This window comes from Pristiophorus japonicus, chromosome 13, assembly GCF_044704955.1.
Source record: "Pristiophorus japonicus isolate sPriJap1 chromosome 13, sPriJap1.hap1, whole genome shotgun sequence".
NCBI lineage: Eukaryota > Metazoa > Chordata > Chondrichthyes > Pristiophoridae > Pristiophorus > Pristiophorus japonicus.
The window spans coordinates 77,501,513-77,517,224 of NC_091989.1; the positions used below are offsets into that span (position 1 = coordinate 77,501,513).

General features: G+C 46.8%; 1 protein-coding gene across 1 annotated transcript in view; it reads left to right on the forward strand.

Moving 5' to 3' along the window:
- Positions 1-15,712, forward strand: part of amdhd1 (amidohydrolase domain containing 1) — a 68,978-nt gene that overhangs the window by 25,979 nt on the left and 27,287 nt on the right. Inside the window, exon 6 of the mRNA XM_070896700.1 lies at positions 552-676. Within this exon, the coding sequence (XP_070752801.1) occupies positions 552-676 (125 nt within the window). The remainder of the gene's footprint in view (positions 1-551; positions 677-15,712) is intronic.

Sequence of the window (15,712 nt, forward strand, 5' to 3'; positions counted from 1 at the left end):
CCAAATGGCCGACTCATGCTCCTAATTATTATGTTCTTATGTTCTCTCTTGGAATGTTTATGTTCTGAATTAAAGGAAGTGTCTTAAACCAGAGAAATGTAAATTATTGAGCTTACAATCTGCCTTTACACCCAAAAACTGACAGCCCATCAATGGTTCAACCTTCGTGCTTTCAACATCGTCGATGAGATTCCCAAGAATGAGGTGCTCCAGAATCTGGGATGTCGGGTTTAATGTGTGGTGCTGTGCACTGCGACTTTAATAGGTTCGTTCATAAAAATAACGTGGCTTAAAACAGCAACAGATAAGCAATATTGATCCTCTCACCTGAAATTTTCCTTCAAGCATTTGCAACTTGTGTTTTATGAAAGACTTGGATAACTGGCCAGTGTCAAGGGCTCCATTCCTGTCGAGGTCTTTAGTTAATGTCCATATGTTCATGTGGCCCACTGGTGCCCTGTGTATTTTAAGCGATGGTGCTGTGGATGAATGTAGGGGTGGGGCAGGAAGGTTCATCATTGTCTCTCACCGTCAATCTTTTCTACCATCAGCTCGGTGCGGAGCTTGGCGCCCTCGCTATCAGTCACCTCGAGGAAGTGAGCGACGCTGGAATCGCCGCCATGGCGTCTGCAAAATCAGCAGCCGTGCTTCTCCCGAGCACTGCCTACATCCTGAGGTATTGTGCTTTACATAGAGTCTAAATGGGTTGACGTTGGTGCGCCTATCCTGCCAATGGATTGGCAGGATTTTGCGGAGGCAGCGTTGGTGATTCTTCTCCAGTGGTTTGCGGTGCCTGCTGTACATAGTCCATGTCTCTGAAGCATCTAGGAGGGCGGGTATCACTACTGTTCTGTAGACCATAAGCTTGGTGCTGAAGCATATAGGAGGGCGGGTATCACTACTGTTCTGTAGACCATAAGCTTGGTGCCAGGTTTGGGATCCTGGTCTTCAAACACTCTCTTCCTCAGGCGACTGAAGGCTGCACTGGCACACTGAAGGTGGTGTTGGACTTCATCATCGATGTCTGTCCTTGCTGATAGTAGGCTCCCGAGGTCTGGTCCACACTGTCCAAGGCCTCGACATGGATCTTGTTGTGGAAGCAAGTCATCCTCGACTCCGGGGAACTGCTTAAGAAGAGAAGACATGGGTTAGAGGAGCAGAGGGATCTTGGGCTACAGATTCACAAATCGTTAAAAGTAGCAATGCAGCTTAACAAGATAATAAAAAACAAAGCACTGGGGTTCACTTCATGAGGATAGAATTGAAAGCAGAGTAATGATGTTAAACTGGTATCATCATCATCATCAAAGGCGGTTCCTCGAAACGAGGATGACTTGCTTCCACGCCAAAAAAGAGGATGAGTTCACAGGTGTTTCGAAAGAAGGACCCAAACTACATCCTGAAGGGTGGAAGATGTCTGTGTGTGGATTTTTTTAACGTGTGGTGGCCGTTGCACACCAGCCACCACACGGGCTTGACAGAGCTAGGCCTTGGTCCAGTGGCAAGGGTTAACCAGGACAACTGGAGACTAGCTCTGCTGCACGGATCTAGTGCACACACATATCGCAGTGTGGGCTGGCCCGTGCTGACCCTGGGCCCCTGGCCCCGAACTCACGCCTCCTCTGGGCCCTGATCACGTCCTTCCACAGGAACCTTGGTTGGACCGAAATTATTGGCCTTACCGGCCACTGCCGCCGACATTCCTCCTCGAGTTGCGCCCAGTACCACTTTCGATTTGGTCTGGAGCGGGCGGAAGGGGAGAGCCGCCGGGAAGCGCCCGCTGACGTCAGCGGACGGCCGAGTGGCGCAACCGACCTCCCGCTCACCGAGATGCCAGATTAGTGCGGGCGGGAGTCAGCGCCAGACCGGGGGTAGATCACCGGGGGCGAGGAGGTTGGTCTGTCCCCGACGTTGAGTACGAAGAGCTGAAAAAAAGGTCAGTAAACAATTTATACATTTTTTCTTTACAGCGATGGGGTCCCCCGAAGGTCTTCCGATATTTTTATTTTTTTGATGCTTTTTATTTACAGCTCTTTGACCCTCCGTGGGCCCGATTCCATCCTCGTCGGCACTTGGGTGGCAAGCGCCTCTGCCGCCGAGAATGAGACCCCCGCCCATTACCGCCCAGATTGACGGCATACGTCCCTCTATTGCTGCCGGCTGCCCTTTTAGGGACCTTTTGGCCGAAACCCCGCCCAGAGTACCGTCGGGTATCTCGGCGGTCCTTTGGGTGGCACTTGGGTGGCTTACATGCCCTTCACCCATTTCAGCCCCTTGGAGCACAGTGCACAGTTCTGGTCTCCATAAAGGATATAGAGGCACTGGAGAGGGTGCAATTACGATTTACAAGAATGATGCCAGAACTGAGAGGTTATGCCTATCAGGAAGGACTGAACAGGCTAACGAACGCAGAGCAGTGACTTGATAGAGGTCTTTAAAATAATGGAAGGGTTTGATAGGGTAGACTTATAGAAGCTGTTTGCACTTTTGGGGAGACCAAGACCAAAACTAGGGGACATAAAAATAAGATAGTCACTGATAAATCCAATGGGGAATTCAGGAGAAACTTCTTTACCCAGAGAGTGGTGAGAATGTGGAACTCACTGCCACAGGGAGTGGTTGAGGCGAATACTATCGATGCATTTAAGGGGAAGTTAGATAAACACATGAGGGAGAAGGGAATAGAAGGATGTGCTGATGGGGTGAGATGAGGAAAAGAAAGAAAGACTTGTATTTATATAGCATCTTTCATGACCATAGTCCCAAAGCGCCTTACAGCCAATGAAGTACTTTTTTGAAGTGTAGTCACTGTTATAATGTAAGGATGGGAGGAGGGTTACATAAGAACATAAGAAATAGGAGCAGAAGTCAGCCATTTGGCCCCTCGAGCCTGCTCCGCCATTCAATATCATGGCTGATCTGATCTTGGCCTCAACTCCACTTCCCTACCCACTCCCCATAACCCTTGACGGCCTTGTGAGGCGAATAAACACAGGCATGGACCTGTTCAGTAGCCTTGTTGTTCTTAAGCTGTCTTATGGCTTTTCCTACCTCATGCAGTGTTGGGGTCTCACTGAGGTGGTGGCGGGTCGCATGCTGCGGGATGGAGTCGAGAACACTCGAGTCAAAGGCAGAGTCTCGATTGAGAAGATCTTCGAAGTGCTCCTTCCAGCGGGCCCTGACTGCCTCGGTGTACTTGATGACTGTTTCGCCGTTCTTGGCCAGCAGTGGGGTGGGGCCTTGGGAGTTCGGACCATAGATGGCCTCAACTGCGATGAAGAATCCTCGGACATCATGGCTATCGGCTAGCTGCTGTATTTCCTGCGCTTTCTCCATCCACCACCTGTTCTTTAGGTCCCGGGTTTTTTGTTGGACCTTGTTGAGAGGCCAGACAGGACACTTGCTCTCCGACTCTGCTTATACAGCTAAGCTGTGCGCGAGACTAGCCCAGGGTGAGCTATCCGCGGATAGCCCCTCCCCTCGGAATACCCAGCCTTCACTCAGTGCCTCCCGAATCCCCAGGTTGGAACTGATGTGGAGATTCGTGACCATGTGCCACCAGCCCGCTGTCTGCATCACTGATCCAAGCTCACAGACCCCGGGCCGCACGGGAATTTACTTCAGAATCATTCACAAAGAGATTGCCTGCACAACTTCTTGGGCATCAGTAAGAAGAGTATCGAGTTAAACCGGCTCAACGGTTAATCAACTCAAGTAAAACAGTAAACATTGAATTTAAAGCTTTTGGCATTAGGCAGACTGGTTTTCAGTTATTGTCCCTGAAATATTTTCTTTTAATCTAATGTTAATCAGTCCTTGTTGGTTTGCTTTTGATCCTTTTAGTATTTCTTGTAATCCATTACCTTAGTGCAATAAGAAAGACTTGCATTTGTATAGTGCCTATCATGAGCTCAGAACATCCCAACGCATCTTACAGCCAATGAAGTACTTTTGTAATGTGGGAAAGGCAGCAGCCAATTTGTGCACAGCAAGCTCCCACAAACAGCAATGCGATAATGACCAGATAATCTGTTTTTGTTATGTTGATCGAGGGCTAAATATTGGCCAGGACACCGGGGAGAACACCCCTGCTCTTCCTCACAATAGTGTCATGGGATCTTTCATGTCCTCCTGAGAGAGCGAACATGGCTTCGGTTTAACGTCTCATCCGAAAGACGGCACCTCCAACAGTGCAGCGCTCCCTCAGCGCTGCACAGGAGTGTCAGCCTGGATTATGTGCTCAAGTCCCTGGAATGGGGCTTGAACCCACGACCTTCTGACTCACCACTGAGCCAAGTGTGTCAGCGTTTGCTGTCCAAATAAATGATCTGCATTGACTTCCCTCCATATTGAGCAGTCTCCACTGAATCAGAGCAAACACAGTGTGTACGTGAGCCATACAGAGCACTAAGGTAAAGGTTCAGTCGCTCCATTCTGCTGGGTTAGCTGGTCTCAGTGGAGGTGGCATTTTGGGGGTACTATAATTTGCCTCGGGGCTCGCGGAAGGAGTGTGAAGGAGAAGAGATCAGCCATAGTCCCCAGGTGAAGACAGAATTAAGCATAAGTGTGATTAAAAGGTTCATCCTCTAAACTCACACAAGACGAGCCACTTGGACAAGCTGCCAGAGGCAGCAACACTTGTACCTCAACATTTTTTCATTCATTCTCGGGATATGTGTGTCACTGGCAAGGCCGGCATTTATTGCCCATCCCTAGTTGCCCTTGAGAAGGTGGTGGTGAGCCGCCTTCTCGAACCGCTGCAATCCATGTGGTGAAGGTACACCCACAGTGCTGTTAGGGAGGGAGTTCCAAGATTTGACCCAGCGACGATGAAGGAATGGTGATATACCTCAAGTCGGGATGGTGTGTGACTTGGGAGGCAGTTGGAGATGATGATGTTCCCTTGCGCCTGCTGCCCTTGCCCTTCAAGGTGGTGGAGGTCCTTCTAGTGCATCCTGTACACACTGTAGCCACAGTGCGCTAGTGGTGGAGGGAGTGAATGTTTAAGGAGATTGGGCTGCCAATCAGGTGAACTGCTATGTCCTGAATGGTGTTGAGCTTCTAAAGTATTGTAGCAGTGTGATGAGTCAGTGTGGTTGGTTTCAGGAGGCGGGGGTAGGTGGGGTGGGGGGTGGGGGGAGAATTGTGTTTCAGGAGCGGAGATGGAATGCAAAGGAGGCAGAACAATTCATGTTACGTACCACCTCTTACTTTTTATGGTGTGTAAGTGCTGTGGGGTTGATTGGTTGGTTGCCCCAGATCAACGTTTCCCATAAGAGGGAGTCCAAAACAATAGTAACCCAAGTCAAATAATCTCTGCACCGTTCCCAAAGTTCATGTAATGATACCAACATTTCTGATGCGTTCATAATAAAGGATGAAACTGAGTACTGTGAACAATGAGTAAGTGTGACCTTAGCTCTTTTAGTAACACTCCAGAGTGCACGTACCTTGTGGGTGGCCTGTTTATATACCGTGCTCCCAAGGGATGCTGGCATCCTTTGGGACTCCAACAGGTAGGCCCTCTGGTGGTGGTGTAATACAGGTTGCAAGGGGTTAAATACATAACAATTTACATTCCATGCAATAAGCAGCATTAAGCATTCTTTAACTTGTGAAGGACCCTGTGTGTGCCTGTGAATGTGTGTGTCACAAGTAGGATGAGCCTTTCTGATGCAACAATTGCCACAGGCCACTGAGGTACATTCCACTCAATCTGGCACTGCTTACATCAGGTAATGATTTACGAAGACTTTATCAGTGTTGCTTTTATAAAGGCCGTGTGGGTTATAGGTGAGCCATTCAGTCAATATTAGTTGTAACGGCAAACATGTTTTGCTAACGTTGGCCATTTTGGGAGGTATAATTGATACTGCATTGTTCACAACATTAACTAACGTAAATAGGTGAGGAATCAGAGTGCAATCCTCCGGTCTGGGTAAAGCTCAATGATCTTGCTGTACATATGGAAGCATTTAGTTTATTCCATGTGAATCTTTTACTGCAGGTAAATAAACACCCGAAAATCTGTGGGCCTGTTAAATCGGCGGGGTCAATGAGAGGTCACCTAATTTGCATGGGGCTGGCAGGCTTCTACGTCAAAAGGGGTACATCACCGACACATGCCTGCCCCGCCATAGTCGCACAATCCAGCGAGGACTTGTAATCTCCCTCGGCCCCATTGAGAGCTAGTCTGCGTGGGTCCAGGTTGCTTCCCTGGCCTGGACCACCCAGCTCCCTGGTGGGACTCACTTGATGTCCCAAAGTGCTTTACAGCCAATAAAGTAATTTTTGAAGTGTAGTCACTGTTGTAATGTGGGAAACGCGGCAGCCAATTTTCACACAGTAAGGTCCGACAAACTGCAATGTGATAATGACCAGATATTCTGCTTTTTATTAATGATGTTGGTTGAGGGATAAATATTGGCCAGGACAACGGGGATAACTCCCCTGCTCTTTTTCAAAAGATTGCCATGGGATCTTTTACATCCACCTGAGAGGCCTCGGTTTAACATCTCATCTGAAAGACGGCACCTCTGACAGTGCAGCGCTCCCTCAGCACTGCACTGGAGCGTCAGCCTAGATTTTTGTGCTCAAGTCTTTGGAGTGGGACTTGAACCCACAACCTTCTGACTCAGAGGGTTAAGGATATTAAGGGATATGGAGCAAAGGCAGGTAAATGTAGTTGACAGATCAGCCATGATTTGATTGAATGGAGGAGCAGGCTCGAAGGCTGAATGGTCTCTTCCTGTTCCTATGTTTTAATACTGGGTGAAAAATGGGTGATAGTGTATCGATGAATTGGCACCATTCATTTAGTTTCCATTGACATCAATGGAAGTGTGAGGTGAGCAGTCAATTCACTATCACCCATTTTTTGCCTGATGGTAGAAGTTAAAATTTCTTCCAGGGACTCAAGATCTGAAGTGTAGTTGTTGGGTGAAATGGGTTTAGATGGTGGGGATAATTGGACCAGAGTGAGAAGATAATTCAGTCCCCATTATACGCCATACATTTTGTCATTATTTTTGCATACTTCCATTATCAACTCCTGTATCCACATTTATAATGGTAATGGCCGATATAAAATGGGACACATTGTAATGACACCCTCCTCCCAGTGGTGGTGCTGCCGAGCCTGCACTGACAGGCGGGGGGAATGTCAATGTGACTCGTTTACATAGACATCATCATCATGGGCAGTCCCTCGGGATTGAGGATGACTTGCTTCCACACTAGAAATGAGTACTCAGGTGACTGATGAACTCATTTTAAATGGTGGAAGATGCCTGTGCGTGAGATCTTTTAACGTGGGATGGCCGTTGCACACCGGACACCACACGGGCTTAACAGAGCGAGGTCTTGGTCCAGTGGCAAGGGGGTCCAAGACGACTGGAGACCAGGCTCTGCCGCATGAGCCAATACATACACATGTATTTATATAGCGTCTTTAACCTAGTAAAACGTCCCAACGCACTTCACGGGAGCATTATAAAATGAAATTTGATATTGGTACAAACAGTTCCCATTATAATTGTGGACATAGGAATTAAAATTGTGGGGGGTGAAGTCCATAGAAAGTGCACGTAGACAAAGGCGTCGGAATTTCCTCACAGCTTCTCCCAATTGGCCACCATAACCTCAGCAGAAGTTATAGCAACCAATCGGAACAACCCCCAGGAAAATAGCTGACCGAGATCTTTAATATATTGTGGGTAACCTGCAGTGGTCAACAAGCGAAAGTCCCGTCCTTGACGAAAGGCTCCAAGGACCGGAGAACAGCCATCTGCTTTTGAGTTGGCTCTCTCTACGTTTTGAAAATAATATAGTGCAAGTCTGTTTCTGTCCTGTAGATCTTTGTCGTATACAGGGACAGATTAACAGCGGGGAGGATTAACAGCGGGGAGGATTAACTATAGGAAGGATTAACCACGGGGCAGATTGACCGTGGGGAGGATTAACCGTGGGGCGGATTAAATGTGGGGTGGGTTAACCACGGGGCGGATTAAAAGTGGGGCGGATTAATTCGGAGCGGATGGGGCTGCAGCCCCAGGCCCACCAAAGAACATCGGCCCACCAAATAAATGTAGGAAAAGAAAAATAAAGCCTCCCAAATAGGCTGAATAGAATCGACAATAATAGAGGAAAAACAAGACCGAGGAAAATATTGTTTATTGGCCGAAAGTGTACATACCTATTTTTGCAGAGACAAGGGGCCAACAATCCAGCCTCCCTGGGTCTGTATGGAGTTCCTACGGACAAAGGAAGGCATTGGAAATGCTGGTTTTCAGCCCGCAATGTGCATGCGCTGGAAACCGGCATTTACGATTTGTCAAATTTCTGGCTTGACAGATGGCCACATCTCGGGAGCGAGGACACTTGTAAGTGTAAATTTCCGATATTTACACTGACAAATGTCCTCAAAAATCTTGCGCCTGAAAAAGCAGGAGCATAGCCTACTGTTACAGGTACAAGTATTTAAAAAAAAAACAAGCATATAAAAATAAAGTTATTAAAACATATTTTATCATTAAAAACCTTCCCCACAACGGTAAGTTTATTTAAAAAAACTTAAAAAAAAAAAATCGGGAAATTATTTTTTTTAAGACATTAATAACTTTAATTTAAATGAATGTAGTGTAATTATTTTCTATTTTTTATTAGTGTTTTGGGTGTTTGGGACTGTGTTTTGGATGTTTCAAGCTCTATCACAATCATAGTAATAGGAGTTTAGGACTCTACGGAACTCCTATTACTGTGATACTTTACCTGATTGGCTGCCCAGAGCCATGTGACCCCAGCTGTAGGTCTGCGCATACGTCGACGTGCACGCGCTGCGAATCGCAGTCAGGAGAGGCCTCAGCATCAGAAACTCTAACGTGGGCAGCAACTTAAGGTAGGTGCGTATTTTTTCTCTAAAATGCCCGCGGAAAGGCCAAAATGGAATTTCAGGGCCAATATTTTTACTATTTATCTGTGTTAGTATTTACCTGTTATTATATAATATATTTAGTATATAAAATATTTGTTAATATATAATATGTTATATTAATATATTATAGCATAAGTCCACCATGGTCATTTGTTATAGCATAAGTCCACCATGGTCATTTGTTATTATATTTATGCATCTGATATCTATACTTTCATTGTTGAATATACTGGCCTATGTTTTCATACTCAGAATCAGAATCAGATACGGAATGTAATGAACATGAACAAACATAACTATCGGCCCATTGGGATCAGTTGGCCCCAGACCCATCAGGCCCTGAATCCGGCCCTGGTCTTATGTTGTGAAGGCACTGGAGTTTTCAAACAGCAACAAAGGAATATCAGAACTCAAAACCTTGATTCACCTCCCCCACACCCACCTTGTTCCTTGAGTTTTGGATTAAGAACATAAGAAATAGGAGCAGGAGTAGGCCATATGGCCCCTCGAGCCTGCTCTGCCATTTAATACGATCATGGCTGATCCGATCATGGACTCAAGTCCACTATCCCGCCCGCTCCCCATAACCCCTTATTCCCTTATCAGTTAAGAAACTGTCTATCTCTGTCTTAAATTTATTCAAAGTCCCGGCTTCCACAGCTCTCTGAGGCAGCGAATTCCTCAGATTTACAACCCTCTGAGAGAAGAAATTCCGCCTACCTTAGTTTTAAATGAGCGGACCCTTATTCTAAGATTATGTCCCCTAGTTCTAGTCTTCTCCCATCAGCGGAAACATCCTCTCTGCATCCACCTTGTCAAGCCCCTTTATAATCTTATACGTTTCGATAAGATCACCTCTCATTCTTCTGAATTCCAATGAGTAGAGGCCCAACCTACTCAACTTTTCCTCATAAGTGAACTCCCTCATCTCTGAAATCAACCTAGTGAACCTTCTCTGAACTGCCTCCAAAGCAAGTATAGCCTTTCGTAAATACGGAAACCAAAACTGCACGTGGCATTCCAGGTGTGGCCTCACCAATACCCTGTATAGCTGCAGCAAGACTTCCCTGCTTTTATACTCCATCCCCTTTACAATAAAAGCCAAGATTCCATTGGCCTTCCTGATCACTTGCTGTACCTGCATACTATCCTTTTGTGTTTCATGCACAAGTATCCCCAGGTCCCGCTGTACTGCAGCACTTTGCAATCTTTCTCCATTTAAGTAATAACTTGCTCTTTGATTTTTTTCTGCCTCACACTTTCCAACATTATACTCCATCTGCCAAATTTTTGCCCACTATCTTAGCCTGTCTATGTCCTTTTGCAGATTTTATGTGTCCTCACACATTGCTTTTCCTCCCATCTTTGTATCGTCAGCAAACTTGGCTACATTACACTCAGTCCCTTCTTCCAAGTCGTTAATATAGATTGTAAATAGTTGGGGTCCCAGCACTGATCCTTGCGGCACCCCACTAGTTACTGATTGTCAACCTGAGAATGAACCATTTATCCCGACTCTGTTAGTTAGCCAATCCTCTATCCATGCTAATATAGGGCGCTACTCGGTGCCAAACTTGCAGCCAACACCTCGCCGTAGGCAATTAGGCTCATACAGCAGTGCCTGGTCTCCAGTCATCTTGGACCCCCTTGCCACTGGACTAAGACCTTGCTCAGCTAAGCCCATGTGGTAGCCGTGTGCAACGGCCACCCCACGTTAAAAGAACTCACGCACAGGCATCTTCCACTCCATTAACATGAAGTTCGGGACCTGGAACATCAGGAATGCCGGAATGCCGCACCACCATAGTTGCCCGGGAACTTAAACGCTTTGACATCGATATTGCCGCCCTAAGCGAGACCTGGCGGGCAGGGGAAGGCCAGCTCAAGGAACATAGAAAATAATTGCAGGAGTAGGCCATTCGGCACTTCGAGCCTGCACCACTATTCAATATGATCATGGCTGTTCATGCAACTTTAGTACCCCATTCCTGCTTTCTCTCTATACCCCTTGATCCCTTTAGCCATAAGGGCCACATCCAACTCCCTTTTGAATATATCTAACGAACTGACCCCAACAACTTTCTGTGGTAAAGAATTCCACACGTTCACAATTCTCTGAGTGAAGAAGTTTCTCCTCATCTCGATCCTAAATGGCTTACCCCTTATCCTTAGACTGTGACCCCTGGTTCTGGACTTCCCCAACATCAGGAACATTCTTCCTGCATCTAACCTGTCCAATCCCTTCAGAATTTTATGTTTCTATGAGATCCCCTCTCATTCTTCTAAACTCCATTGAATACAGGCCCAGTCGATCCAGTCTTTCTTCATATGTCAGTCCTGCCATCCCGGGAATCAGTCTGGTGAACTTCGCTGCACTCCCTCAATAGCAAGAATGTCCTTCCTAAGATTAGGAGACCAACTGTACACAATATTCAAGGTGTGGCCTCAGCAAGGCCCTGTACAACTGTATTGAGACCTCCCTGCTCCTATACTCAAATACTCTCGCTATGAAGGTTATTATGAAGAGTCTGACCAGATACTGTGAGCTCAAAGTAAAGTGTGACCTTAGTCGTTTATTACAGGTCTCCAAATTGCCTCTCCAGCCTGAGAGGTCTCCTTAAGTACAGGTGCTCCCAAGGGATTGTGGGATCCCTTGGGACTCCAGGGGATGAGTCCTCTGGTGGTTACACAAGGTATTTACAGGTTTACATATATAACAACACTCACCCCCGAAGTCAATAGTGTAACTATTTACAAGGTGAGTTGATCTGGGGTCTTCCTTTCCCTGGTTGATTGTCTCGAATGCTGGTTTTGGTGAGTCATTTGTTGGGCCCTCGCTGGGCTGCAGTGCAGCTGGCCTTGCTGGGCTGCCTGGTGTGGTGAGTCCTGCTGGGCTGCTGCGGGTGATGGGTTCTGCTTCGTGGTCAACTGCTGTGTCGGTTGCCGCTGGTGTGTGTGTTGGGGGGTCAAAAAAGGTAGGGTCTAATGTGGGTTGCTCTGGATAGTCCGTGAATCTGAGTTTGGTTTGGTCCAAGTGTTTCCTGTAGATGAATCCATTTGAAAGTTTGACCCGAAACACCCTACTCCCCTCTTTGACCACAACAGTGCCGGGAAGCCACTTGGGACCTTGTCCATAGTTCAACACAAATACAGGATCATTAATTTCAATTTCACGTGACACATTTGCACTATCATGATATGTACTTTGTTGAAGCCGCTTGCTCTCTACCTGTTCATGTAGATCAGGGTGGACTAACGAGAGTCTTGTCTTAAGTGCCCTTTTCATGAGCAGTTCAGCGGGTGGAATCCCAGTGAGCGAGTGGGGCCTCGTGCGGTAACTAAGCAGGACTCGGGATCGGCGAGTTTGCAGTGAGCCTTCAGTTACTCTCTTCAAACTCTGCTTGATTGTTTGCACTGCTCTCTCTGCCTGACCATTGGATGCTGGTTAAACGAAGCAGGTGTAACATGTTTGATCCCATTGAACTCTTTGAACTCGGCACTGGTGAAACACGGCCCGCTGTCGCTCACAAGGACATCAGGCAGGCCGTGCGTGACAAACATGGCCCGCAGGCTTTCAGTGGTGGCAGCGGACGTGCTTGCTGACATTATCTCACATTCAATTCATTTGGAGTACGCATCTACAATCAATAGGAACATTTTACCCAAGAACGGGCCTGCATAGTCGACATGGACCCTAGACCACAGCTTGGAGGGCCAAGACCATAAACTTAGTGGCGCCTCCCTGGATGCATTGCTTAACTGGGAACATGTATTACATTTGTGCACGCAGGACTCTTAAGTCCGCATCGATACCGGGCCACCACACGTGGGATCTGGCTATCACTTTCATCATTACAATGCCTGGGTGGGTACTGTGGAGATCACTAATGAAAATGTCCCTGCCCTTTTTGGGTACCACTACCCGATTGTCCCACAGAAGGCAGTCTGCCTGTACACACATTTCATCTTTGCGCCACTGGTACGGCTTTATCTCTTCCTGCATTTCTAATGGGACACTGGACCAGCTCCCGTGAAACACACAGTTTTTTTACTAAGGACAGTAAGGGGTCCTGGCTCATCCAGGTTCTAATCTGTCGGGTTATGACGGGTGATTGCTCACTCTTGAATGCTTCCATAACCATGACTAAATCTGCGGGCTGTGCCATTTCCACTCCTGTGGTGGGCAATGGCAGCCTACTGAGAGCATCGGCACAGTTTTCTGTGCCTGGCCTGTGGCGGATGGCATAGTTGTATGCGGACAACGTGAGCGGCCATCTCTGGATGCGGGCCGATGCATTCGTATTTATCCCCTTACTTTCAGAAAAGAGGGATATCAGTGGCTTATGGTCAATTTCCAATTCTAATTTGAGACCAAACAGATATTGATGCATTTCCTTTACCCCATAAACACACGCTAATGCTTCTTTTTACACACTAATGTCTTGTGTGGGATCTTGTCAAAAGCCTTTTGTAAATCCAAATACACCACTCTACTAGTTACATCCACAAAAAATTCTAGACTTGTCAAGCATGATTTCCCTTTCATAAATCCATGCTGACTTGGACCGATCATGTCACTGCTTTCCAAATGCACTGCTATTACATCTTTAATAATTGAATACAACATTTTCCCCACTACCGATGTCAGGCTAACCATTCTATAATTCCCTGTTTTCTTGCTACCTCCTTTTTAAAAAAGTGGGGTTACATTAGCTACCCTCCAATCCATAGGAACTGATCCAGAATCTATAGAATGTTGGAAAATGACCACCAATGCATCCACTATTTCTAGGGCCACTTCCTTAAGTACTCTGGGATGCAGACTATCAAGCCCTGTGGATTTATCGGCCTTCAATCCCATCACTTTCCCTAACAATTTCCTGACTAATAAGGATTTAATTCAGTTCCTCCTTCTCACTAGACCCTCGGTCCCCTAGTATTTCTGGAAGGTTATTTGTGTCTTCCTTAGTGAAGACAGAATCAAAGTATTTGTTCAATTGGTCTGCCATTTCTTTGTTCCCCATTATAAATTCACCTGATTCTGACTGCAAGGGACCTACATTTGTCTTCACTAATCTTTTTCTCTTCACATATCTATAGAAGCTTTTGCAGTTAGTTTTTATGTTCCCTGCAAGCTTACTCTCATACTCTATTTTCCCACTCCTAATTAAACCCTTTGTCCTCCTCTGCTGAATGATAAAGTTCTCCCAGTCCTCTTCCTTGGATTTAACACTATCCCTAATTTCCCATGTTAGCCACGGTTGAGCCATCTTCCCCGTTTTATTTTTGCGCCAGACAGGGATATACAATTGTTGAAGTTCATCCATGTGATATTTAAATGTCTGCCATTGCCTATCCACCATCAACCCTTTAAGTATCATTCGCCAGTCTATCCTAGCCAATTCACGTCTCATACCATCGAAGTTACCTTTCTTTAAGTTCAGGACCCTATTCTCTGAATTAACTGTGTCACTCTCCATCTTAATGAAGAATTCTACCATATTATGGTCACTCTTCCCCAAGGGGCCTCGCACAACAAGATTGCTAATTAATCCTCTCTCATTACACAACACCCAGTCTAGGATGGCCAACTCTCGAGTTGGTTCCTCAACATAGTGGTCTAGAAATACATCCCTTAAACACTCCAGGAAATCTTCCTCCACCGTATTGCTACCAGTTTGATTCGCCCAATCTATATGTAAATTAAAGTCACCCATGATAACTGCACGCATCCCTAATTTCCTGTTTGATGCCATCCCCAACCTCACTACTTCTGTTTGGTGGTCTGTACACAACTCCCACTAGCGTTTTCTGCCCTTTGGTGTTCTGCAGCTCTACCCATACAGATTCCACATCACCCAAGCTAATGTCCTTCTTTACTCTTGCTATAATCTCTTCTTTAACCAGCAACACTACCCCACCTCCTTTAACAAAGTGGAGGTTACAACTTTTTCTGGAAACGGAAACTAGAAGAAGAACGCCACCTTCACGGAGTCAGCTTTGACATCAAAAATGAGCTGGTCGACCGCCTCAAAGACTCCTCCTGTGGGGTTAACGAACGCCTCATGACTCTTCGACTCACCCTATCCCGGAAACAGTGCGCCACAGTCATCAGTGTGTACGCCCAAACACTCGATGCAACTGATGAGACCAAAGAGGGTTTTCATTCCAAGCTTGAAACATCCCTGTCCTGTGTCCTCGCGGGTGACAAACTGATCTCCTAGGTGACTTCAATGCCAGGTTTGGCAAAGACACAGCCCTCTGGGGAGGCGTGATTGGCAGAGAGGGGGTAGGGAAAGCCAACTCCAGCGGTACCCTACTCCTGACAAAATGTCGAGATCACCAACACCCTGTTCCGCCAGAGGGACAAATACAAGGCATCGTGGCAACACCCTCGCTCCAAACACTGGCACTTGCTCGACTATGTCATCGTCCAAGCTAGGGATCGCAAGGATATGCGCATCACCCGCGCCATGACAGGAGCTGACGACTGCTGGATGGACCACCACCTAATCCGATCCATCATCGCCATCAACATAGCCCCAAAGCGGAGGGGACAGCAGAAGGCGTGCCGCAAAAAAATTAATGCCGAAGCACTTAAAGACGCAGCTAAGAGAGCCCTATACAGCCAGCGCCTCACAGCTAACCTGGTGTGCCTTGATGACCCTGAGATGCAGAATGCCCACAGCGCTTGGTCTGCCTGCCAGGCCTTTATAACCAGTGCCTGTGAAGAGACACTTGGTCACTCAACCAGAAAGCACCAGGACTGGTTTGATGAGA